Source organism: Prionailurus viverrinus, chromosome D2, assembly GCF_022837055.1.
Source record: "Prionailurus viverrinus isolate Anna chromosome D2, UM_Priviv_1.0, whole genome shotgun sequence".
Classification (NCBI taxonomy): Eukaryota; Metazoa; Chordata; class Mammalia; order Carnivora; family Felidae; genus Prionailurus; species Prionailurus viverrinus.
Window position 1 is genome coordinate 45,622,304 of NC_062571.1, and position 27,564 is coordinate 45,649,867.

General features: G+C 40.1%; 1 protein-coding gene across 1 annotated transcript in view; it reads left to right on the plus strand.

Annotated features, from left to right (window-relative positions):
- The window catches only part of BMPR1A (bone morphogenetic protein receptor type 1A), a 138,756-nt gene that overhangs the window by 83,717 nt on the left and 27,475 nt on the right, over nt 1-27,564 (plus strand). The window contains exon 3 of the mRNA XM_047824390.1: nt 22,537-22,755. Coding sequence (XP_047680346.1) covers nt 22,689-22,755 — 67 coding nt within the window. The 5' untranslated portion in view covers nt 22,537-22,688. The remainder of the gene's footprint in view (nt 1-22,536; nt 22,756-27,564) is intronic.

Sequence of the window (27,564 nt, forward strand, 5' to 3'; positions counted from 1 at the left end):
CTTTGTCTGCTTCAAATTGGAGGCTGGTTGTAATCACTAAAAGAAATTTCCAAAACAAGAGGGTTAGTGGACCAAGCTGTAATCCCCAATCCTGTAGCTGATCCTGAGGCCATAATTGATACTCCTCGTGAGGTGATCTATAAACCTTGGGATAGTGGTGCTGGCGGGATGATATACTGTGGGCAAGGAAGACAAAAGCATATCTGGAGTGTCAGTTCTATACCCACATGTGTCAGTGGCAGTGATTAGGCCACCTTCAGTAAGGAAGAACCCATGCTGTTGGGCCTGTGTAAAGCCTTCCTGTCTGTCACTGTGGCTCCTCCATTCATGACCCTGTTGGCCAAGCATTGAGGTGGCCCAGAGCAAAAGCTCACTGCAGTCAAGTGACAAGTTATTCCATCTATAGTTGGGAATGTAGTTAAATGCACCTCATTGTTAAATGCACCAAAGCATTGTTGGTGTTTTGTGGTGGGCATTAACGTAAGATATAAAGGTTGGCACTTTGGGCTCTTCTAGAACCATCAACATGCTTCTTCTCCAGGTTCCTTCTCTTTTATTTTCCACTTTTGCTCCTTCCATCACCCTACCCAATCAGCTCATACCATTCACCACTCCTAAGGAGTCCATGTTTTTTCTTGTTTGGCCACTTCTCTCTTTGCCATGCCCACTGAGAGAATTTCTGCCTCCTCATTGTCTTTCAGAGTCATCCAAGTAGGGCTGTAGAGCAGTAGTCATTTTTTATCTGTCTTTGTCAGCCAGGACCCAGGTTTTTCTTTTTTGTCATTGGTTACCAGGAACCCACCATAAAGTTGTTGGCGTGAGCATAAGTAAAGACATCTGTTGTGATAAGAGTAGGTGACATGAGGTTCTGGACTTGTATTTACTAGTGCCCTCTACCACTGCCTAGGTACTATCACAAAAATACCATTTCTATCATACAATAGCTTGCTGCTTCACCTGACCTTGTGAATCATGGATGGGTAGCTCTGGTCACTAAATCCTTGATGTTCCATAGTTGGGTTCTCTACTGGGGCCCAATGTCATGCCAGGAGCTACAGTTTTCATACAGTGTTATGAAGTCATATCCTTGCTTCAGAAAATCTAGGGGTCTGTGCTCCAACTCTCCTATTGGAACTTGTCAGAGAATCTACCACAGATTATTTCTTGTACCTTTGAGTCTGAGCATCAGGGCAGCTTGTATTGGAGCTTGATCTGCTGAGAGCCTCTTCTCCTCTGCATCCTAATCAAAACTGGCAGCCTTCTATGTCACCCCAAAATTTAAAAAAAGTTTGTTAATGTACAGTCATCTTCCACTGAGCATTAATTCTCAATTAGGATATAAAAGGATTCACCAGAGATGGAGTTCCTCAAGGGAAGGTGCAGGACAAAGGTCATGATAAGGAATGCAAAGTACCCTTCTCAATGGGTCCTGTTCAGTGGCTCTTCAGTGGTTGTGGAGCTGTTCATGTTTGAGTTACTTAGGAGAAAAGCAGTAACTGATAAGCACATCAACTGCCCGCACTATAGAAACCCAGGGATGCTCCCCTTTCTTCACATTGACACATTGTCGTAATGGTGGTATCCTCTTTGAGCTGCTGTGACAGTGTCTTTGGGGCTGCAGTCCTGCATCGGTGTCCTTTTTGGCAGCTCTGGTACTTGGACATCCGTGAGTGTTCTTCTTTACTGAGAGGACAGACACCATCCTGGGGTCTCGCGTGTGCACTGTCACCCACTGTCTTCTGTTAGCTCTGCCTAAGTAGAAGCCACCTGTTCTCATTTTGAGCTTAGCCTTTCCTCTGGTTGCAGAGTTCCTTTTAAAACAAACTGCATTTTATTTTGCGCCCACTTATGGGGGTCTTGGGTTCCCTAAGCACTCATTTAGTTCTGGCTGTAGGTATCTGTTCATTGGCAAACCAGTCAGCATGGGAAGGCAGAATTGTTTCTGTCCTGTTGACTGATAACAGAGGAGTCAACAAATTGTTAGTGATTTCTTGGCACTCTGGGAGGAGTCCTCAGTGCTTCCAGGCACCGGCAGCTGGGAGATTCTTTAGCAAGGTAGCAGATCTGTTAGATCTAGCAGCTTTTTGAAACGCTGCATTGCAGAAAAGCAGTTACAACTCTAGGCTTGGAAAAAAGATGTGCTCTGCCCTTACTGTTGGTATCTCCCTGGACACCACTGAAAATTTAGTCTTATTCCTACTCTCTGCTGTAGAGAGATCTAGAACTCATCCTGTAGATAATCTGTGGACCTTGCCCTCAGGCTCTTTGCGTATTATGCTACCCACCCCCTTCAAAGGGAGGCAGAACGTTTATTCCCATTGTCTTAAATTAGGACTAGCCCTCTCATAACTAAGATACCATTCTTCTTATTTTTTTTTTTTTTTTTTAGTGTTTATTTTTGAGAGAGAAAGAGAGTGAACAGGGAAGGGGCAGTGAGAGAGGGAGACACAGAATCCTAAGCAGGCTCCGGGCTCCAAGCTGTCAGCACGGAGCTTGACATGGGGCTCAAACTCACAACTGTGAGATCGTGACCTGAGCTGAGGTCGGATGCTTAATTGACTGAGCCACCCAGGTGTCCCAAGATACCATTATTCTTATTTTAAGTTGGTGGATACACTCCTGACTTAACTTATTTGGTCATTCTCCATTTTGGATACTTTTGGGTTTGGGTTGCTGTCTATGTTATTGCAGCTATATGTGATACTGTGGGGAGAGCATGCCACAAGATTTCCAGTAGCATCTTTTCATATTCTGTAGTGACAATTCCTATCCTTACCCTCCATCTGAAATACTTGCTTCCTGCTCTCCTGTCTTATATTTTCACCTGTTTGTGAGGTATTTCCAATCTTAAGTATCTCAGAAATTCCAGTTTAACTCGAGCTCATCAGTTTCCTCCCTTTTCTCCCTTTCTTCCACCCCTTCCTTGCTCCTTCCCACCCAGTCTTTGTTTATAAGGGACTAATAAGGAGGGCTGATAAGCTCATACTATATAAAATCTTGAACAGTGTACACCAGAGCCTGGGCTCCTCCTCACTGCCTCCCACCCCACTGCCTTCTTTACCACCCTCCCCTCCATCCCATTTCCAGCCTGTTTACCACCACTTTATAGTCAGGTTATGGTGTATTTAGGTATTCTACTTCCTCTTGAGTTAATTCTAGTATTTAATACCTTTCTTTAAAAAAATCATGCTTCATTTTCAGGTTTATTCTTATAAAATTATGCATAATGAGAATACTTGCCTCATTAGTACGACTTTTTTTTTTTTAATGTTTATTTTGTTTTTGAGAGAGACAGAGAGAGAGAGAGACAGTGCAAGTGGGGGAGGGGCAGAGAGAGGGGGAGACACAGAATCCAAAGCAGGCTCCAGGCTCTGAGCTGTCAGCACAGAGCCCAATGTGGGGCTCGAACTCCCAAACCGCGAGATCATGACCTGAGCCAAAGTTGGACGTTTAACCGACTAAGCCATCCAGACACCCCGAGAATACTTGCCTCGTAAAGTTAGTAAGAAGATTAAATGAATTAATATATGTAAAGTATGTAGAATATATTAAATTTCTTATTTCATAGTACTAAAAAAATGTATGATGGGGCACCTGGGTGGCTCATTCTGTTAAGTGTCTGACTCTTGATTTCAGCTCAGATCATGATCTCACAGTTTGTGGGATCAAGCCCTGCATGAACACAGAGCCTGCTTGGGATTCTTGCTCTCCCTCTCTCTCTGCCCCTCCTTCACTCACACACACACACTCTGTCTCTCTCAAAATAAATAAGATAAACTTTTTTTTTTTTTTTTAAGTATGATAAGAGGGTCACCTGGGTGGCTCAGTCGGTTGAACATCTGACTCTAGGTTTCGGCTCAGGTCGTGATCTTGCAGCTTCATGGGTTTGAGTCCTGCATCAGGACCCAGTACAGAGCCTGCTTGGAATTCTCTCTCTCTCTCTCTCTCTCTCTCTCTCTCTCTCTCTCTCTCTCATTCTCTCTCTCTCTCTCTCTCTCTCTCTCATCCCCCCCACCCTCTCTGCCCCTCCCGGACTTGCGCTGTGTCTGTCTCTCTCAAAATAAACTTAAAGGCAAGTGTGATAAGTAAAAGCTAATAAACTTAGAGCTAAGATAATTCAAAACATGAAATAAGCCCGAAATATTTTAGGAAGAGGGCTTTTGAATATATGGAGATTCCCCTATTTCATGACTTGGATCTAAATTTCTTTTCTCTGATTATCTAGAAATCACCAGAGGTGATTATGGGAGTGAAGTTCCTTAGCTAGTACTTGGATAGAGGTAAGATAGAGATTACTGGATTGGTAGTTACTGGCTATAACTGTAAGGTTTGGAGATGCATTTTTAGATGCCAGCATACTTATAAAGAATATTAGAGTATGTTATGTGGTTTTTATAGTGAATTTAACTCCTCAATTATGTTTCTCTTAAGAGATTAATATAATTTCTTATTCCTTTTATTCATTTATTGAGCATTTATTGCTTTGTTTAGTTATGTGCCAGAAAATGGAGATTACAGATGCTTCAAGATAAGTCAAAAACTCACCCGACTATATAAGTCTTTTAATGGGAGGAATCATGTCTGTTTCATTTACTGTTGTGTAATCAGCATAGAGCACATACCAAGGGATTAATAAATAGTTTTTAAATGAATGTTAGCCAAGAGCTGTGAAGCAACTATGGTCAATGTTCTGGGTGCGCTGGAAGTAGAGATGGGACCTCACTCAGCCTGCTGAGGAAGGATCAGGGATTGCCTGCCAGGATTTCTTGTGGACCAATTCTTGAAGAATAAATTAGACTCAACCTGGTGAAGCACAGAGGCTGCAAAGGAATGGAAGTCTGGAGCGAATGCCTATAGAGAGAGCGCTACTGTGATTTCAGTACAGTTAGAGCGTTGGAAGGGTGTGGAGGAGGAGGAGGAGGAGGATATTCGAAAGGCTGGCAGAGGCCAGGTTATGACACTTCTTCTGGTGTCTTGCTAATTCTACCCTATTAAAATGAGAATATTCATAGATTTTTAAAGCAGAGAGCTTGACAAGGTCATTTGGTTCTAGAAGTTAGCATTTTATTAAATGTGACCATTTACTAGGCTGTACAGCAAATTGTAATACATTTTAAAATATAAATAAATAGATAGTTTTAAAACATTTCAAATAATCGTATCAGCCATAGTTTTTGCCAACAAGTGCACGTAACTAAAAATGAATAGCAAACAGTATATATACACCCATGTTTGGAAATTTTAAAAGACTTCTGTAAATCCCACAGCTCAAAAATAAAATGACAATACAAATCAGAAAACATCTAGAACTGAACAATAAAGCAAACTTGGATGTTAATACTTGTCTGACACATTGAAGCCTTAAATACTCAAATTAAAAAAATTAAAAGTATTAATAAGCTAAGCATCTAACCTAAATTAGGAAAAGAACAACAGAATAAACTCAAGAGAAGTAAACAGATGATGAAGATAAAAGCCAGCACTTGCTATTTAGCCCTTGTATTGTTCCATGTGCTTTACAGGGATTATTTCATTTAATCTTTATAACCTTGTGGGGTAAGTACAGTTATTATTCTCACTTTATAGATGAGAAGACTGAGTCACAGAAGCTTATGCAAGCTTCTACGTAATAAGTAATAGAATTGGGGTTTTAAATTATATTTTAAGATATATAGGAAAGGATTACAAAAGCCAAAAATTGGTTCTTGAGAAGGCTGATAAAATAAGTCATTTAAATGGTCAAGAAAAACCCAGAAAACACAAATAGTATTGGGTATGTAAACAGGGGGGCACGTGACTTCAAATACAGAAGAGATTTTTTTAAAAATAAGAGAATACTTTATGTCAATAAATTTTATAATTTAAATAAAATGACAGTTTTCTTTTTAAAAGGTAACTTAATAGGGGCGCCTGGGTGGCTTAGTTGGTTAAGTGTCTGAGTCTTAATTTCTGCTCAGGTCATGATCTCATGATTCATGAGATTGAGCCCCACATTGGGCTCTGTGCTGACAGAGCAGAGCCTGCTTAGGATTTTCTCTCTCCCTCTCTCTGCCCCTCCCCTGCTCGCTCGCTGTCTCTCTCTTTCCCAAGATAAATAAAATAAACATTAAAAGAAAAAAGTAACTTAATAGCGGTACCTGCCTGGCTCAGTGGGTTAAACGTCTGACTCTTGATTTCAGTTCAGGTCATGATCTCAAAGTTCATGAGACTGAGCCCCATGTCGGGCTTTGCACTGGTGGCATAAGGCCTGCTTGGGATTCTCTCTCTCTCTCATTCTCTCTCTCTCTCTCTCTCTCTCCCTCTCTCCTTCTCTCCCTCTCTCCCTCTCCCTCTCTCCCTCTCCCTCTCTCCCTCTCCCTCTCTACCTGTCCCCAGCTCCGATGCTCGTTCTCATTCTCTCTTTCTCTCTCTCAAAATAAATAAATAAACTTAAAAGAAATTTAAAAGATTTTATTTGTAAGCAATCCCTACACCCAATGTGGGTCTCAAACTCAACCCCCAAATCAAAAGAGCCACATGCTATACTATGTGAGCCAGCCAGGCACCTCTTGGCCCAGATGATTTTATCTTATTTTTATTTCTTTGTTTTTATTTCTTTTGAGAGAGGAAGAGAGAAGGCAGTGAGCAGAAGAGGGCCAGAGAGAGGGAAAGAGAGAATCCCAAGCAGGCTCCATACTGTCTGCACAGAGCCAGATGCGGGGCTCAAATCCATGGACCCGTGAGATCATCGCCTGAGCCGAAATCAAGAGTTGGGAGTCTCAACTGACAGAGCCACCCAGGTGCCACATTGGCCCAGATGATTTTAAAACTGAGTTCTATCAAACTCAAACTATTCTACCAAACTATTCTAGTGGTAAATATGTCCAAATTTATACGTACTGATCCAGAGAACAGCAAAATAAAGCAAGTTCCTCAACTTATTCTGTGTGGCTAGTATAACTTTTATACCAAAACCAGACATGGATAATGTGATAGGCCAGTCTTGCTTATGAATACAGATGTAAAACATAACAAAATTCTAGCAAAACAAATCCGAGAGTATATTTAAACATAATCATATCGGGGCACCTGGGTGGCTCAGTCGGTTGAGCGTCCGACTTCAGCTCAGGTTATGATCTCACAGTCTGTGAGTTCAAGCCCTGCGTCAGGCTCTGTGCTGATAGCTCAGAGCCTGGAGCCTGCTTCGGATTCTGTGTCTCCCTCTCTCTCTGCCCCTCCCCTGCTCATGCTCTGTCTCTCTCTGTCTCAAAAATAAAATAAAAAAAAAAAAATAAACATAATTATATCTACAATACTGCAGTACCATTCTGATAATACTTACCCAACGTCAGCATCAGGTATAAGGGCACAGTCCCCCAACAAGACTGCCCTCACTTGTGGGATGCCTGGGTGGCTCAGTCGGTTAAGCATCTGACTTTGGCTCAGGTCGTTATCTCGTAGTTTGAGTTCAAGCCTTACATCGAGTGGTGTGCTAACAGCTAAGAGCCTGGAGCCTGTTTCAGATTCTTTGTCTCCTTCTCTTTCTGCCCCTCCCCCACTCGTGCTCACTCTCTCTCAAAAATAAAGAAACATTTAAAAAACAAACAAAAAAAAAGACTGCCCTCTCTTGAGATGCCATTAACAAGTTTGGACTTCTCACGAACTGCAAATCCCAGAGGATTCCCTGATCCCCTCAGACTTTATTTAATGATTCACTAAAATGTCTCACAGGATTCAAGAAAGTGGTACATGTACAATGATCATTTTATTATAAAGGATACATATTGGGACCAGCCAAATGAAGAGACACATAGGATGAGGCCTGTGAGAATTCCAAAGGTGAGGCCTCCTGTCCCCCTGGAATCAGGGTATGTCATCTTCCTGGCACATTGGTGTGTTTACAGGAAACTTATCTCAGCTAGGGTGTACAGTGTTTTTATTGGCGTTTCATTGTGTAGGCGTGATTGAACAATTGGCCACATGATTGAACTCAATCTTCAGTCCTGTCCCCTCCCCAGAGGTGGGGCCGATTCAGTGCCCCAATCCTCTATAATCACATGGTTGGTCTTTTTGGTGACCAGGCCCCATCCTGAATCATAAACTCAGGTATGATCTGTGAGGCTCATACATAACAAAGACACTCCTGTTACCCAGGAAATTCCAAAAATTTACTTTAGAGGTTCCCTTCTAGGAACCAGGGACAAAGACCAATTTATTATTCAATAATGACAAAATTGAATTTATCCCAGGAATCCAAGGATCGTGTGTAACTTATTGCTGCATAACAATTTATCCCAAAACTTAGGGACTTGAAACAACAAAAACTTAAATGAATTTAAAAGTAGTGTACTGGATGGTTTGGGCTCAGAGTGTTTCAAGAGGTTGTAGTTAGGATTCCAGCAGGGGCTACCTTCACCTGAAAGCTCTCCTGGGGGAGAATCTGCTTCCAAGATGGTGCACTCTTACAGCTGTTGGCAGAAGGCGTCTCAGTTCTTCACCCCAGAGTGAATGACCCAAGAAAGAGAGCAAGGAGAAAGCTGCATTGCCTCTTAAGACCTACTGTCAGCACATACTTGGTCACTTTCACTTTCATCTGTTTGTCAGTCCAGCACACACTCAAAGTAATTAGGTCCCACCTCTTGAAAAAAGGAATATGAAAGAATTTGTGGACATCTTTAAAAACTAGCACATTGGGGCACCTGGGAGGCTCAGTCAGTTGAGCGTCTGACTTCGACTCCGGTCATGATCTCACAGTTCGTGGGTTCGAGCCCCGCATCAGGCTCTGTGCTGACAGCCTGGAGCCTGCTTCAGATTCTGTGTCTCCTTCTCTCTCTGCCCCTCCCCCGCTCATGCCTTGTCTCACTCTGTTTCTCAAAAATAAATAAATGTAAAAACAAAATTTTTTTTATACTAGCACAGATTATTTACTCTTTAAGAAAGCTTTTAATATGGATCGTTACTAATTAATTTATCCATTAACACATGGAAAGAGGAAAACACTGTGATCATATCAGTAGATGGAGAAAAAACACAATAAAATTTGACCCCATTTATGATGAAAACTCTTAGCAAACTAAGAAGAGAATGGAACTTTAATGTGATAAAGAGTATCAGTAAATTTATAATTAATGTAGGGAAAATGAACAGTCATGATATTGAGGCTTTCTATACATAATATAATGTCTTTCCATGTGTTAACATTTATTCTGTGTCCTTTAGGAGTATTTGAACATTGTCCTTACATCAGTGTTTTGTATTTGGAAGTGCAAAATGTCACAGTCCCAGGGAAGTTACCAAAATATCTACCAGCACTACCATTGGACCCAGGGTCCTACTTCTGGGATTCTGCCTTACAGATTTATTTGCTCAAACAGCAACAGCAGAAGCAGCTATTCAGGTGCTTTGCTTACTATGCTTATGCTTATTATAAGCACTGCTTATACCAGAATATGGAAACAACTTACATCATCAACAGGAGAATGGATCAGTACAGCTGTAAGGTATTCATAGAATGAACACTCTATGTAACAATGACAATGAATGAAAAATTCAAAAATATTGTGGAAATCACTCACAATGTTGAGTGAAAAATAAGCAAATATAAAAATACACATATAGAATGATACAGTTTTTTATACAGCTATAGAAGATTCAAAAATAGGCAAAGCAATGCTGTGTGTTGTTTGGGGTATGTATTATATACAGCAAAAGCCTACGAAGACATGGGTGTTAAATACCACATTCAGAGTAGTGGTTACCTCAGAGGGAGGGGATGTGAATTCATGGTTTTTGCCCTGCTTTACTCAGCACCTAGGTAATCTTTTTTTTAAGCCGTGGTGGTAAATCCAGTGCAGTTCACATACAGTGTTCTATTAGTTGCAGGTATATACAGTAACATCTAGGTAATTCTTAGGTTAAATCTTTGAAGTACTATATTGAGTGAGCACAGTTCATAGACTCACAGGATTGAGATGTGGAAGACTTCATGGCATTATTTTACAGATAAGGAAACCAGGGCCCACAGAGGGAAGTGAATTCGTCAGGATCAGCTAGGCACCTAAGGCAGAATTCAAATTAACTCAGAGGCCGCCTGACCTGAAGACAGTGCTTACCTATAGTACTTTCTTTAAAATAAAAATATAAGTTGATAAGTATTTAAACTAGGTATCTCAGCTGAAAGATACTAAAAGGGGGGGGGGGGGGGGAAGTCCATCCCACGCCACAGAACTTCTTCAGCAAACTACTCTGAACCAGCATGTTTTAACCTGAAGCAATGTTCTGACACAGAGTAACAAAAATAAAACCTAAATGTTCGTCCGCAGGGTGAAGCGCTTCCTGGATTTCCAGGTGCTTCATGTTAATAAACCGGGATTTATAGTCTCGAGGGTGCTCTTTCTTAGACCCACTGGTTCACAAGGTTTAGTTTTCTGTAGTTTGTGGTTTAATACAGGGAAGAATTACGGATGATCTGATTGCAACGCCTTCTGGTTTACTCAGGGCCTTTGGTGACCTGCAGTTTACTTGTAAGTATTGCCTTTGAAACTTACTGTGTCTGCTTACTGAAGTATTGCACTCGAGCTTCGACCGTTTGCAGTTCCCTTTGTCAGACCACATTGTACGAAAGAAAGGGCTGTGTTTTCTCTTTCTCTGTGATTATTTCCACAGTTCTTTAACTTGTTATAACTATGTGGTACTGTCAGAAGTATACCCAAGCCATTGTTTGCCTTAAGCAATATTTTAGATCCTGAGAAGTTACGTTTACTTATACAAGACTTTCTTAAGACCTTTTAATTTATATCTCAGACTTGAGTATATGCAGTGAAAACAGTGGAAAATTTTCCCCACAGGATCTTGACACACGTCAGGGCTCAAAGTGAGCAGAAGGAAGTGGTGTGGTTTTTGTATCATTTCAGTTGTGTTGAGATAAGGAAATGGAATAGTTTATCCAGAGTACAGCCCTTTTGAGAAGGTTTCATTTGTATATAAAAGAAATTGGCATAATGTTTTCATTCTTTCTGCTGTATTTGAGTCATTCCCTCAGCAAATACTGAGTACCAGCTCTTCTTGGTGCTGGCCAGACACTCTTCTTGGTGCTGGCAATACAGAGTGAAAAAATAGACTAACACCCTTGCCCATGTGGGGCGTACATTCTGGAGCAGGTAGCAAGCAGTAAGCGAGATAATTCGTAAAGTGTATATCGAATTATAGGGTGACAAGTGCTGAAGAGAAAAAACAGATATAAATCTGGGAAGGAGGATATGAGTGCCAGGGGTGAACACCAACACTGTCAATAAGAACGAGATATTTGAGTAAATCCTTGGAAGAGGTAAGGTATCAACTCATACAGATGTCTGGCGGGGCGGGGGGGGGGGGGGGGAACGCTCTGGGTGGCGGGACCCACGGACATCAAGTTGTCCTGCAGCAGGGCCAGGCCTGGCGTGTCCTGGGACGGGGGGCGCGCAGCGCAGTTGGAGTGGAGGAACTGGGGTCCTGTGGGCCATTGGAGACGTCAGCCCATACTGTGCGTGAACAGGGGAGTGATGTGACCTAACATGCTTCCTGTCACCACTCTGCTGTGTTGACAATATACTGTAGGTGGGCAAGGGTTCAAGCAGGGAGACCAGTTAGGAGGCTGTCTCAGTAATCCAGGTAAACAGTGTTGGTGGCCTGGACTAGAGAGAGGTAGTGAGAAGCGCATCTGTTTTGGGTATATTTTGAAGGTAGAACGAGCAGGATTTGCTGACAGATAGGGTATGGAATATGAGAAAGAAGGAAGGAGTGGTGAAGAATGAGTCCCAAGATTTTAGGCCTGGGAAACTTGGAAAGTAGAGAGGCTGTTAGCCGACATGGGAAAGACTGAGGGGCTAGTAGATTTGGGGAGTAAGAGTTTCTCTTTATGTAGCTGCTGGTCACGTTTTTAAGTAAATTTGTATACTGCTTGAGCTATCTTTAAAGTAACTCTTTCTCACACCAGTCTCTGTTGTTGTTGAGTTTATTCAGAATTACTGATTTTATGCTAACCCAGAATATTCAAGTGTGCCTTTCCCTTAAGCCTTCCTATCAACTAGAATGTTTTTGGTTGTAACGGAAAAACTGACTCTCTCTGACCTAAAAAAATAAAGAGAATTTATTGACTGTAAACTGACAAGTGCCTGAGTAATTCAGGCTTCAGGCAAGGTTGCTGCTCACTGACCACTCTAAGGACCTGGCTTCTTTTCGTGTCCTGGCTCTGCCTTCTGGTTCCCCTCCGAGTCCCATCATAGCTGCCAAAAGCCTCTTGGGCTGCTGTTTTCTTATGCATGTTCAGTCTGAAAGAGTGACTGTGTCTCTGCAGGCACAGCCACAGTCCTGAGTCCTAGTATTAGACGAGCTCTCCTTGTAGCGTGGGGGGATAGAATATGCCAAGTGGCCGAGCCTGGGACGCCTGTACTCCTGAGCTTCAGGGGAACCTGTGTGCTCTGAATTTTTTTAAAAAAAATTTGTAAGTAGAGAATAAAGTGGAGAAGAAATGTCGGTTGATTTTTCAATCGTTTTTACATTGTGTAAGCACTGTGGTTAATACAGCAAGACGATAATTTTTTTTTTTAAGTGGTCAAGTGAGAAGAAAAAACAGTAAAGTAAAATTGCATTCAGAGGTTAGTTTGATCAAGATAATTTTTCTTCTTAGAGGTCTAGTGCTGTTGCTTCTTAAACATCGAGAACCGCAGAGGAGCCTTCAGATAATAATGAAAAATGATAGTCAGGTCATTTAGTCAAGAATCCATATTTCTCAACAAGGGGAGGACTATGGACATTGGGTTGAACCGATTCTTTAAGGAATCGTCCCTGCACATTGAATTGCATTTTCTATTTTGGTCCCTTGTCACCAACCAAAAAGTCACTCGCATATTTCCAGATCTTCTTAGGAAGGGACACATTTGCAGAAACTCGTGACTGTTTTTGAAAGGGTGTTGTTTCATACTGAGGGCATGATTTGGTTTCCTGAGTGAAATATAGACGGGGGCTTTTGGTTGTTATTTTTGAAGTTCTGCTTGATTTTTTCTTTCCTTGTTCTGGAAGTTGGTTATATTCCACTTAAAGATTGATTTAGGGGCACCTGGTGGTTCAGTCGGTTAAGCATCTGAGTCTTGATTTCAGCTAAGGTCAAGAACTCACGGTTCATGGGTTGGAGCCCCACAGTAGGCTCTGCACTGACAGTACGGAGCCTGCTTGGGATTCTCTTCCTCCTTATCTCTCTGCTGCTCCCCCAGCTTTTGCGCTTGCTCTCTCTTTCTCTCTCTCTCTCAAAAATTTTTTTTAAAAAAGATTGATTTAGCATTTGAATTAATTTTTTGGCCAGAGGGATTGATTGAGTTAACTCAGGAAAGTCTTTGATTACATGTAGTGTTGCTTAAGGAAAAGAAAAATCTGCTTTGATGCCAAAATTTTGGTATTCTTCAAGCATTTTGATTTGGGGTCACATAGGTTAGAATAGAAAGCCTAGCCAATCCTGAACAAATATCTAACTTCGATGGGTTATAATTATTTGTGGGAGAAAAATTGAAATGTAATGAGTCTAGAAGAATTCATTCCTGGGGTCAAAATATCTTCGATCTCTTTGAATATATATTAAAACACACTTTATAGCACTTAGGAAATATTAGCTATGTTGTTGGTTCCTCTTTGATGAAGTGAATACATAGAAAATATGTGTGTAGTGCGTGTATAGTCAGTTACTCTCTGAGATATGTCTTCTGGAAGTATTTGTATCGATCAGGGCCCAGTCAGGAGCCCTGAAACCATACTGGCTGTTTTCACAGGAAGAATTTGGTATAGGGAATTGACTACCCAGGTATTAGAGAATTGAAAAAAGCTAAAGGAACACTGGGATTAAGCAGAAATGGTCATTGTGGAAGCAGATACCACCCCTAGGAGACTGAGTTTTCAGAACCTAGAGGAGAAAGTGTGTCCCTGGGGAGGCAGCTAAGAGCCCGGCTGCTGCTGGCACCTCAGGAGCTCAGAGCATAGGTCTTGAGGAGCTGGCACTCAGATCTTGGAGTGCAGGCACCAGTGAGTCTGAATGGGGGCCCTGGGGCTGGTTCTGGGAGTGTGGAAGGAAGCTGAAACCTGGAACCTACTTCTGCCGCCTGTGTGGAGGGTGTGAATCAAGTAGATGGTGGGAACAGCGAAGTTGGGAAGAAGGAAGTCCCTCTTCCAGCTTTCTCTGTTCCCCTGGTTCCCTTGTCGGCTGAGCCTGTCAGGGAGCCAGCTGGTCAAAGACCCAGCTCAGTATCACAGAGCTGAGTACTGAGATTTTTTTTTTCTTTCTGAAAAGCAGTGGTGTGTAATAAGAGGCATACTGGTTTCTCTTTTTTTCTCATTACCTACCAGCTCCTGACTTTGCAGTAACAAGTGGAATTTGGGCTTTGTCAGCAGCAGACTTGCCTCTTACTGGTTGTGTGCACTTGGGCAAGTTTCTTAACTTTGCTGAGCTTCACCTTTTCCTTGTAGAGTTGTGAAGATGAAATAAAATCTCACGTGGCTCAATAAAAAATAACTTCCTGTTTGTACTTACTCATGTACTAACTGGATGAAACACAGCCTTTGGGGTTCGAAGACCCAGGTTTTAGTTGTTCCTTCAAGTTGCCAGCTATTTGAAATTCAGCAAGTTGCTTTAGCTCTCTGAGCCTGTCTTTTCTCTGTCAAAGTAGGAATAATTTTACTCACTGTTAGGGCCATACAGATGGTATAATGCACGTAAAACTAATTTGCAAAGTATAAAGATGATGATATGGTAACATAAAGTTACCATTAAATAGTATTTGAGTTTCTCTCATTTAATCTGCACAGAAGACCTAGATCTGTCTCATGCGAGACCCTGAACTCTTCACTGCCACATTATACTGATTTTGTCCGTGTAAAAATACTGTGCGGAAAACGCAGACAGTATTGCTCACCATTACCTCTAATGCACCTGCGGGGTGACCAAACGCTGTCCCTCCCGGGCATCTCTGTAACCACTAATTCACTTCACTTTTTTTTTTGTTTTTTTTTTGGTCATTTGTGTTTATTCCAGAGGAGAGACAGAACAACACCCAGACCATTTCAATTAACAGCTGGCAGTAAGAATCTCTTCTGAGTGCGGATGTGCCAAAGATTGGTGTATAGCATGATCTAGTTCTAATTATTTGTGAGCTTTTTCATTTAATAAAATGAAACCAACTGAAAAACTAGAGTCATTAAGTTAGGGGATTTGTAGTATAAAGTTGAATGGTTGAAAACAGAGTATCTCCTGTTTTGGAAAATACTTCATAAACCAAGAAGCATTTATTGTGCATCTACTATAGAGGCCCCTGGTGAGGGTGTAAGGCATATAAATGCATCACCAATGTATAATACCATCCTAGTTTGAATTGCCTTTCTGTTCCTGGAAGAATTCATACTTGTGTTGGGGAGAATGGTCTCTTGGCACAGAAGGAAAGTGAAAGGTTTTGAATAAAGAGGAGATGATTAAGCAGGAATACAAAGGTTAAAAGTGTTAAATTTGCTTTGAATAAATAATTGAGCTTTGGGGAAAAGTTAAGTCTAGTTAGGAAGTAATTTCAGTGGCGATGATGAAATTAGTGACCTCAAGGTGTTGGAAGACATGGCAGTTAGAAATGTCTTTGTAAAGTGGAACTTCTCTATCCCGACTGTAGCTTGGAATTTAGTAAGACTTTCCAAAAGACCTTATTATGAATGTCTCACTCATCACAAATTCTCACAGCATAGCCTCCAAGGCAGGCTTTTTGGTGAGATTCCTGTGTATTACCACAGATACACTTATATAACTATTTATTTAAGCATGTTATTTTCTTAAGGGTTTATGTTTAGATTTGGGTGAGATTGTTTTTTACACTGATATAAAAATAACCGTGAATGGTGATACTACGGTTGCATGTGTATATATTAGCTTAGGAATTGATGGGGGTAGAGGTTAGAAATGGGCAAGGAATGGATGGGTTGCTCGTTAAGAGAAAAGACAATATTCTTATGCTAATCCAAGCTCTGGATAAGGAGCACAGCAGCCATGCAAACAATGGCTGTGGAGCCAGAAAGTCTGCAGTGAGTCTAGTCCTTCTCAGAAAGCTTGTCAGACCAGGCGCCTGGAGCTGCCTTAGGGGGAGGGACCCCTGGAAGGGGGAGTTTTCTCCTCACTACTTTATGGAATTGGCAGCTGGCCAGCTTGTTGAAAATTCCCAAACCTCACTACTAGAAAGTAAAAATTAAGGGTGGGGGGCTTAACGGGAAGAGGAAAGAATGACTTTAGTCTGTTTTTTCAGCTGACTTCAGCCTTTTCCTGTTTTGTTTTGTTTTTTTTTTTAAATTCTGATTGAACTGTTGGTTCTTCCTGTTTGCAAAGCTTTATAACTTTTTATTTAAAAAGAAATTATTTATATTTTATTGAATAATTTGCCTTAGTTTTATTTTCCTGAAGAAGAAACGGCACCAGTCTGTGTGTATAGCAAAGGAGAGTAAATGTATCTAGATGCCTATTTGGACTAAATATTTTAAAATAACTGTTAAACACCAGCATCATTTAGAAATTTTGATCATGTCACATTTCAAATATCTGCATTTTCTTATATCCTTAGCTTGGCAAGATTAGATATTTTAAATTTTAATATAAAAATTCCAGCAAATCGTTCTAGGAATTTAAAAAATATATTATTTTCAGATGTTCGAATGATAAAATACCCTGTTTCAAGAATGGTTGCAAACTATGGTTACTGTTTTGTTATATCGTGATTACAGAAACAGTTAATATGGTGGGACAAATAAAGGGAAGGTCATCAGTATTTATATTATGAATAATAGTAATTACAACAATAAAACAGACATTTGTTATTTATCAAATGGTTAATACTGAGACACGTTGCTAACTTGTTTGGGTTAGTAATATCATTCCCATTTTGTGGCTAAGGAAAAGAGCACGTGTTTAACAGTATATAGAGTAGAACCAGGGACTGTTTTCTTCCCACGAAAATGAACCTTACTTGTTGAGATAATTTTAAAACAAAGAACATACTTTTGATTACTCCTTTGAAAGAAAGATGGATGTTACTTACATTAACCAGTTCTTTGGGCATTGTAACTATCTTATACTTTCATTGTTATGCTCTGATTTGATTATGCTTCCCAGACTTTTCTGTTTTTTGTTTGGCTGCACAATAACTTACAGTGATTAGGCTTTTTATTATTTCAGCAAATTTCTCATAATGATTGTGTTATATAGCAGTGAGTGTTTTCTGTTGCTGCTCAACAAATTATGCCAAAACCTAGCAGCTTCAAACAACCATTTATCATCTGCTACATTTTCTGAGGGTCTGGAATCCACCAGGGGCTTAGCCGGCTGGGTCTAGTGTAGGGTCTCATGAATTGTACCTGTGAAGCTGCCAGGTCTATGTGCAAGGTAGCTCACTCACATGCTGTCAACAGGAGGCCTTGGCTCCTTGCTGCGGGGCCTTCTCTGTAAGGTTGCTTGAGTTGAGTGTCCTTATGACATGGCAGCTAGCTTCCCTCAAAGTGGGTATTTCAAGAAAGAACAAGGAGGAATCTGAAATGCCTTTTATGATCCAGCCTCAGAAGTCATACCCTGTTGTTTCCATCTCATTTTATTTGTTAACAGTGACTCATTAAGACCAGTGGGAATTCTAGGCATGGAATTAGGCTCCACCTATTGAAGGTACTGTCAGAGCATTTCTAGACTTATTTTAGATCACCACAATGGTTTTTTGGTAGATTTTTTTTTTTTTGACCTGTGAAAACATACCACTTGTGAATAGTAGTTTATATTCCAGCTGTGCTAATCTACACTATGTTAATATTGCACAGGATAGATCCTGGACCATGAACTTATTTTATCACTGAATGACAAATAAATGTATATGGTTTCAGTGCTTTTATTTATTTATTTATTTATTTATTTATTTAAATGTATTTATTTTTGAGACAGAGAGAGACAGAGTATGAGCAGGGGAGGGGCAGAGAGAGAGGGAGACACAGAATCCAAAAGCAGGCCCTAGGCTCTGAGCTGTCAGTACAGAGCCGGACGCAAGGCTCAAACCCGTGAATCTTGAGATCATGACCAGAGCCAAAGTCGGACACTGAACCGACGAGCCACCCAGGCGCCCCTGTGGTTTTAATGCATTTATTAATCCAGTTTTTAAACAAACATTGGTGTTCTGGGACCCTCTTCTCTTTTCATTCTTAGAAGGCCATCTCATTCAGAGCCATAGCTTCAAATACCTCTGTGCTATTGACGTAATAGATTTATATCTTCAATACCAAGTGTGTCCTTTAAGCTTCAGGACCAGGTGTCCATTAGACATTTCCCTTTGGGTAATCTCCAATGTCTAAAATTGAACCCTTGATCTCTTCCCCTCATTCCTTTCAAAATCCACTTGTCCTCATCTCAGTAATTGCTCATGCCGGAAATGTAGAGATCTTCTTTGACCCCTCACTCTCCCTTATCCCCACATCTAATTCATTACTAAGCCCTACCAAGTCTGTTGGTGAAGTATCCACCCACTGTACCACCACCACCCAAATCTTAACCACCATTGTCTTTCTCCTGACTACTACACTGTCCTTACTGTTCTGTTAGCTTCTGCTTTTGTCCCCTCCAGTCCATTACATAGAAACCAGGTAATTGCCTTCCCATCCCACTTGGATTTAAAGCCCAAATCCTTCATCTGCCCTTGCCTGATCTGGTCCTTGTCTCTCTTGTTTCTTCAGACCCCCGTGCTACCAACTATCCCTTATTTTCACCATTTCAGAAATATCATTGTTCCATTGCTCCTTTCTGCCTCAAGATCTTTGCACAGGCTGTTCCTTATGCCTAGAATTCACCCCCATTTCTTTATCTGGCTAACTCTTTTATTCTCTAGATCTCACCTTGAATGTTACTTTTGAGCATGGCTTCCCTTAGTCTCTCCAGATGAGAATAAGTCCCTACCCCATTCCTCTCTAGGACCTGGCACTTTTCTTTCCTCACACTTACCACAAGTTATGATTACATATGCTTTGTACTGTCTTGTTCAGTGCCTGTCTTAATTGTCTTGTTTAATGACTATGAACTCCATGAAGGCTGGGTCCATTTTGCCCTCATCAGTATATTCTCAGTGTCTAATACAGAATCATGTATGTAATAGGTACTTAATAAATACTTAGGAAATAAGTTAATAGTCAGTGACAAGAACACCATTCCTGTGAGACTTCAGAGTTAGAAGGAACCCGATGAATCACTTACTTGGTGTAGTCTCCTTTCCAGCTTGTCTGTCCTTGACAGAGGTGCATTCACACTTTGTTCCTTTGATATTCTGTGAGCAAAGACCCCACCCCCCACCCCCGCCTTCTTTGAGTTGTATCTCAAGTGTAGTTATTTCCCTATCCTTTGCATTCCTGTCATTCTTCTCTAAAGTGTTGAAGGGGCCTGATCAGGTGGAATAAAGTAAGGTGGTGACCCTCTTTGATTACAGCAGTGTGCTTCTAGGCCTGCTTGATAATATTGCCTTTATGTCTTAGCAGTTGTCATAAGTGCTGATGCATATGGAGCTGGTAGTCAGCTGAAACCCATTATTTTACTTTTAAAGATTAAGGCTTCCGATTGTTGGATTACAGCTGAGGCAATTGAAGCCATTTTACCTTTAGCCTTCCCTTGGCTGTTGGCTGTTCTCCATACAAGTTATTGCAGGGTTTTAGGCTATCAGAATTTCTTGAAGTTGGGAGTGGCATAGATCATACCTGTTACTTCCTGTGCCATGTATAAACCTGTATGAGGGGAGGAAACTTATTGAGCACCTCTTCCATACCAGGCTTCATGATGTATAATTTACGTTGTATAATGCACATAAAATATCCAGCAGGGCAGTCTAGGGTAGTAGGTAACACGTGGACTCTGGAATCAGATCTCCTTGATTAGAATTGGAGCCCTGCCACTTACCAATTGTATGATCTTTGATAAATTTCTTAAACTCTGCTTGCCTCAGTTTCCTCAGCTGTGAAATTAAAATAATACTTGCACCTACCTGATAAGGTGGTTGTGATGATTTGATAAATTAATACTAATATATTCAAAGCATTTATAATGGTACTGGTACGTAATTAGAGGTGACTGTGTGTTAGCTATTACCTCATTTAGTTCTTAAAATAATTATGAGTTAATAATGTAATTTTAGTTTTACAGATAAAGAAACTCACCCAGAGAGGTTAGGTTACTTATTTTCGGCAGATCAGGATTCGAACTTGTGCCCACAGATAACAGTCACAGGTCTCATATTTATTTTCTGTATTTGAAATCACACGTAATTCCCTGCCTATGAAAGGGACTGAAAGTGGCAGGTGCTTAGAGCCTCACCGGCTGCTTTGCAAGGTGCCTTGGTTGTCCCTGTAGTGAGGCTAGACCACATACTATCTTTAAATAAATTGATGAGGAAAAACAGTAGCACTGAAATATGGAACCAGTCATAGCAGTCAGTGTCCTGTCCAAGACTGTGAGCTCCTTGAAGCAGAGATGGTCATATTCGTATTTGTATTCTAGTACCTTGCACTTGTCATATGCACTCAGAAAGTGCTGTTGGTGGGTGGGTAGGTGAGGGAGTGAGTGAATAAGTGAGTGAAAATATGGAGGCAGTAGAGCTAGTGCGAGAGGCAGAAGTGATGTCAGGACTTTTGGCCTGGGTGACTGAAGAGATGGTGCCACCCTCTGTGATAACAAGTGGAGGAGGAGGAGGCAGGCCTAGAGGGTTGGAAGCAAAGTTAATACATTTGATTTAGATGCGTGGTGTGTAATCCTAGCAGAGACATTTAATAGGTAAATGGAAGTATGGAGAGAGATCACGGTTGGAGTTACACTGCAAACGTCTTTTGACTTTGAAACCTGAAACAAGCATCCCTAGAATCACAATTGTATAATTTCAAGAAGGGAGTTTTCCCAAGAAATGCAATTAAGTCATAGTGTAGATGTTGTTCTGTAATTATTTTACACTTTACACCCTACACTCTCAGCACTTCTGAAGATGGGAAGCAGTTTAATTTCATAGTAGAGAAGTGAGAAATGGCAGAGATTTTGGAAGTAAGCCATATGTAAAATACACAATATAATTGACACTCTGTAAACCTTACTTCCTCAATCCTGTCAGTGTCTTTGGAGAGCCAATTAAAGTGGAAAATTCTTAGGTTGATAAAATAGAAAGTTCAGGTTATTTATGGTAGAAATCACGCCAGGAGTAATTGCATCATAAATAAAATATTTTTCATTCAGGAATAGTTTAGGCTGAAATCAGTAAAATCAAATTGCTGGGACCAATAGGATGGGAGGAAAAACAGAATTATATTTGTCTATAAACAAACTAGTGTGGCTTTTTTTGTTACCTATTTAACTATTTTATAATAACCAAACCTTAACTGGGGAGGTAATGTTTCACATCATCCATCCTAAAAACTCAATTTTATACTAGTGAAGTCAGATTTGCAATATTTTAGGAAAATAATTTTAAGATATATTTGTTTTAATGATGACACACACTGCATATTTTAATATGTATGATTATCGGGGCGCCTGGGTGGCGCAGTCGGTTAAGCGTTCGACTTCAGCCAGGTCACGATCTTGCGGTCTGTGAGTTCGAGCCCCGCGTCAGGCTCTGGGCTGATGGCTCGGAGCCTGGAGCCTGTTTCCTATTCTGTGTCTCCCTCTCTCTCTGACCCTCCCCCGTTCATGCTCTGTCTTTCTCTGTCCCAAAAATAAATAAACGTTGAAAAAAAAAAATATGTATGATTATCTTGGTAGGCTTTTTTTCTATAGAATGAGTTATTATAAAGATTTGAGGTGTTTTTGTCACATCTACTAGGATTTGAAAGATTTTGATGAATATCTTCGTGTTTTAAAGTTTTTATTTATTTTTATTTGAGAGAGAGAGAGAGAGAGAGAGGGAGGAGGAGGGAGAGGGAGAGGGAAAGGGAGAGGGAGAGAGAAGGAGCATGTGTGCACAAGCACTTGTGTACAAGCCCACAAGCCGGGTAGGGGCAGAGAGGGGGGGAACAGGATCTGAAGCGGGCTCTGCATGCACAGCAGAGAGCCCGATGTGTGGGGCTCAAACTCACGAACTGAACTGTGAGATCATGACTTAAGCCAAAGGCAGATGCTTAACCGACTAAGCCACCCAGGTGCCCCAATAGCTTCGTATTTTAAAGTTAAATTTTCCTGCTTTATTCTTAGTATATTTAGAAATGTTCTTGTTAGTAGTAAAACAATTACTTTAGAGCAGCCAGAAAAGACTATTGGGATTATTTAGTGTATTTATTTTATCTGTGGTTAATCTAAGATCAGGAATGGTGGCAACCTATTACTGAATTATTTAAGTTTCTGAACTACAGTGCCTTTTTACTGTTGTTGTTGTAAATAAAGATAGCTTTAATCTTTAAAAATGTATTTCATCATTTAAAGGTATGTTTGAGCATTTGTTTTTCTCTCTTAGTTTTGAAACTTTCCAGAATTCAGTTATATTCATTACCTTTTTTTTAATTTTTATCTTTCAGGAGTCAAGAGAAAGCAGTGGAAGTTGGAGTCATTGTCAAGTGATTGAGACCTTTTACAAGAAAATCTCTTTGAATAAGAGTAATTAAAATTAGCGACCTAACAAGACCAGTTATTAGAGGTCACAGTATACAGGAAACATTAAAACTGAACAATGACTCAGCTGTATATTTACATCAGATTATTGGGAGCCTATCTATTCATCACTTCTTATGTTCAAGGTAAATCAGTGTTTTTTTAAGTAATCTTATATTTTTTAGTAATTTATTTCTATATTTGAAACACTCATTCTTGCAGTTGATCTTTCAACTGATGTCCCTTTTTGAACAGTTAGGCTAATATGCCAGCATAGCTTTTAAATAAAGAGGCAAAGAGTGAGGCACAGAACAAATACATGCCAGGTAATTTTGAACTTGACTGTGATAGAAACATTTTCAAGTATTTGTAAAATCTTAGCTTCTCAGAACCTATTCTCTTATCTGTAACATAGATAATGTGTAACATTGCACATCTGTATTATGATGTGCAATATTAAGTCTTGTGAGGATTAAATGAGATAAAGTATAAAATAAAGTATCTGACCTAGTAAGACTAAGACACAGGTAGTAGAAACTGAAGACTTAATTTTTCAAATTCCTGTCCTCTTTAAAATACAATAAGGGATAAATGTAAATAATTTAAAAAAATCATTTTGTCATTAAAAATCTTCAGAATGGTAAGTTGCACTTGCGTGTGCTAATACTAAAATTTTTTCATAGAATACTCAAAGTTTTACTTACTAACAACATTGTAATTTTGTGTTCACTGCTTGTAACTCCCAAACAGGAAATTATTGTCATGACTCTGCGGGTCATATGGGCTATATTTGCACGTGGGCTTTTTCCTGTATGGTTTAATTAGGACATTATTCCATACTGAAGAGATAGTACTACTTTGCAAAAGGATTTTAGAGTAAAGTTATTAGGCATCTTCATTTAAGTTTGTCTTCACAGATCGTTTTTTCATAATGTTTCTTCATTCACAGCGACAAAGTTTAATATCTACCAACAAGAGATACTATTAAGAGCACAATTTTTTTTTAACATTTTCGTTTTAAAGAGTGAATATAAAAATAAAATCTAGAGGTTCTCCATATTTTGTCATAGGTGTAATTAATATCTTTATTATTTTCTTGCTCAGAACACAGCCCACTTCCAAAAGCCACTTTTTTGTGTGTGAAATACCAAATTATTTAATAAAACACCTTTATTTTAACAGCTCTTGTTGTATGTCTTGTTGATCAGCATTAACCAAAGTGTCATAGTTTTGAAGATGAGTTAAATTAATAATAACATTTCCTACCTTACCCCCAGGTAATCAGTATTTGATGTTAAATTTTCTAAAAATCTATATAGATCACACAGGCAATATGATACAAAATTCTTTCCCTACCCTGATTCAAGTTGCTCTATAATAAACTTTCATTAGATGAAATAAATTGATATTTAGTTATCAGGCATAAATAAAAAAATCTCAATAAGAATTATATTTCTGTGATGAAGAGCAAAATTTGTTACATTTCCTTTCAAAAAGATTAGTTTGATAGTTGGTTCCAATGATAAGATAAAGGGATGCCTGGGTGGCTCGGTCATTTAAGCATGGGACTCTTGATTTCAGCTCAGGTCTTCATCTCACGGTTTGTGAAATCAAGCCCTGTGTTGGGCTCTGTGCTGACAGTGCGGAGCCTGCTTGGCATTCTCTGTCTCCCTCTCACTATCCTTCTTTCTCTGTCTCAAAATGAATAAATAAACATTAAAAAAAATGTTCAATAAATTTCAGTATAAAAAAATGATAAGATAAAAATATTTAGTCTTGGGGCGCCTGGTGGTGCAGTTGGTTAAGAGTCGGACTTCAGCTCAGGTAGTGATCTCGTGGTTCGTAAGTCCAAGCCCCGCATCGACAGCATGACAGCATCTCTGCTCCTCTCCCGACTCACATTTTTTCTCTCTCTCTCAAAAATAAACATAAAAAAACTTCAGTCTTAAAAGAACTAAACCAACATAGAAGAAAATATTATTTCTTAGAGGATTATTTCTAATGCTATTTCTAAGAAGGATTGCAGAGTGGTTATTAGTGGAAATTACTTTTGACTTGGGCGTCAGTTGTGGAAAGTAAATTTCTCCATATGTTGGTTTTCTTGTTATAAAATAGAACCAATAACACAGATCCTAGATGTAAATAGGAATTTTTTGAACATTAAATGTTATGATTAAGATTAAAGTGCTTTACGTTGCGATTAAGTTACTCAAGTTGGAACAGAAGAATGAGTCACTTGATATTAACATCTAATAGCTATTTAGTCCTTGTTTTTGGCTTGGCCACACATTTTAGAAGTGGATTTTAGCTTTAAGTAACTGATTACTCCACAAACAGTGACTTGAACAAATAATTTTTGATGTAGATGGTAGGTATTTCCTGGTGTTCATTCAGTAGTTCAGTGGTGTCAAGTTTGACATCTATAATTTTCTTGGCCTCTCCTTAATGGTTACAAAATGGCTTCTGTACCTACACTGGAGGAAGGAAAAATGGGGAAAGGTTCAGTGCTGACCTCAACTGGACATTACTTCAGGAAAGCAAACTGTCCCCAGAAACTAACCTTCTGCTGGCAGATTTTATCTTGTTTTGTTGGATAAACTGAGACAGTTGCTAAGGCTACTAGAAAACTGAGAGACAGGACTGACTGTCATAGTCAGCTCAGATTCATCTCAGTCCATTGCTTCCCAAGACCAGAGTTTGGTCAGCTGAGAAGACAGGGAAAATAGATATCCTTTGGACAACTAAAAGAGTCTGGGACAGATTTTATCTCTTCTGTCATTTAAGATGTTTTCAGTCTTAGGTTACAAACAAAACAATTCAAAATAGCTTAAACAATAAGGAAAATGTTGTATCACAAAACGAGAAGTCTGAAGGTAGGGCAACTTCGGTAAGTTAATTCTGTGGCTCATCACATTCTTTCTCTATTTCAACAGTGTTGTACTCCACCTATTAATTTAGTCCTGGGTTAACTTACTTCATGGCCACAGGTGGCTACTGTGGAGCCAGATGTCACATGCAGATGTGGCAAATTAGGGTTGACAACATCAAGTAGAAGAGGAGTGGATGTCTCTCGTGGCTCTTTTTTTGTTGTTGTTGAAGTTTATTTATTTTGAGAGAGAGCAAGCGAGCGTGAGCAGGGAAGGAGCAAAAAGAGAGAAAGAGAGAATCCCAAGCAGACTCCACACTGTCAGCGCACAGTACAATGCAGGGCTTGATCTCATGAACCGTGAGATCATGACCTGAGCCGAAATCAAGAGTTGGACACTTAACCAACTGAGCCACCCAGGCACCCTCCTCGTGGCTCTTTTTAATTGGTAAAGAAATCTTTCCTCAGACACCTCTCCCCTTCCCTTCCCTTCCCCTCCCCAGCAGACTTCCTTCTAACCTTATTGGCCAGAATTAATTTATGCTTTTGTATAAACAGTGGCAAGGGGAAGGGAACTGAAATTGTTGGATTAGACAAAATAATTGTCTCTACTGAGGGTAGGTCTATGCTTCTCTGAATCACAGGAGGAGGAGCAAATACTTAAAAAGGGGTGTGGGGTGTGTGTGTGTGTTGCCAGCAAGGTAGAGGGGAGAAAACAACTAATGGCATCTGTTGCAGGGTACCACATTTGTCTACCTAACATCATACATACCCTTCTTTCATGCATATACTAAAAGTGCTGGTGTTGGTAGAAATACTCAATTCGTGCTCAGAGGGGTATATACATATAACCCAGAGGTTTATCCACATGTTGCACTCAGCCACTCATATAGTATGTATGTAGTATATAGCCTTGTCCATCAGATTCATATATGCCTCTTCACGGTCCAGCAGTGTGTGGCTAAGGGAGAAATTGTCAGTGCCCGACACACCCAGTATTTAGTGATGAAGAAGAAATAGGATGAGTGCTGTATAAACTCCCATTCAGAAGGGCGACTTGAAAGCAGCCTTCAGCACTCATGCGCCGTAGCACATAGATTAAGGAGAACTGTTACTGATTACTTCATACATGCAATGCATTGATGTCCCATTGGTCTCTGCAGCCCTCCTGCCTTTTGCTTTCTAATTATTCCTATTCTAGACATTCTGCTTTAAGGACAGGGGAGGAGTTTCTGTGCTTTGTACAAAGGAAACCCATAGATTACTAGGAAAGTGAGAAAAATTATTTAGCCGGGAATAAAAATGCAGTAAAGTCAGGGGCGCCTGGGTGGCTCATTTGGTTAACTGTCTGAATTCGACTCAGGTCATAATCTTGCCTTTCATGGGTTCAAGCCCTGCGTCGGGCTCTGTGCTAACAGCTCAAAGCCTGAAGCCTGCTTCATATTCTGTGTCTGCCTCTCTCTCTGCCCCTCCCCTACTCATGCTCTGTCTCTTTCTCTCACAGAATGAATAAACATTTTAAAAAATGTAGTAAGATCATTGATGCCAAAAATTACCATTAATGACAAAGGAACATGGTGTAAATGTGCCTATAGGTAGTTACTTGTATCTTTTAGCTATTGGTCTCCATATTCGTATATATATGTGTTTTTTTTTTTCTGAGCTGTTACACTAGAGCGTGCAAACTTTAAATAATTTTTGCGTGTGTTTGTTTTGAGATACATCCTAGAGCTTCAGCCCAGCCCAGACCCCATAATTTTATGCCATTGTAAATGCAAGACTTGAAAGAGATTGGCAAATTCTAGGAGTTGACGGAAGACCCGCGTGCCTGAGCATGGTGGAGGACAGGTGCTATAAGTTGATGTTGGAGAGGTACAGAGGTTCCAAATCCTGCTGGCAGTAGGCATGGTGAAGGAGGTTGGAGTTTATTCCGAGTGCATATGGAGCCATTAATTGGTTTTAAGCAGGGGAGTGAACAGGATCGGATCAGATTTATAAGATAACTCTGGTTCCTGTATGGGAAATAGATTGGAGGGGCCAAGAACAGAAATAGGGAGGTCAGTGTGGAGATTCCTATCTCAGAAGTAGC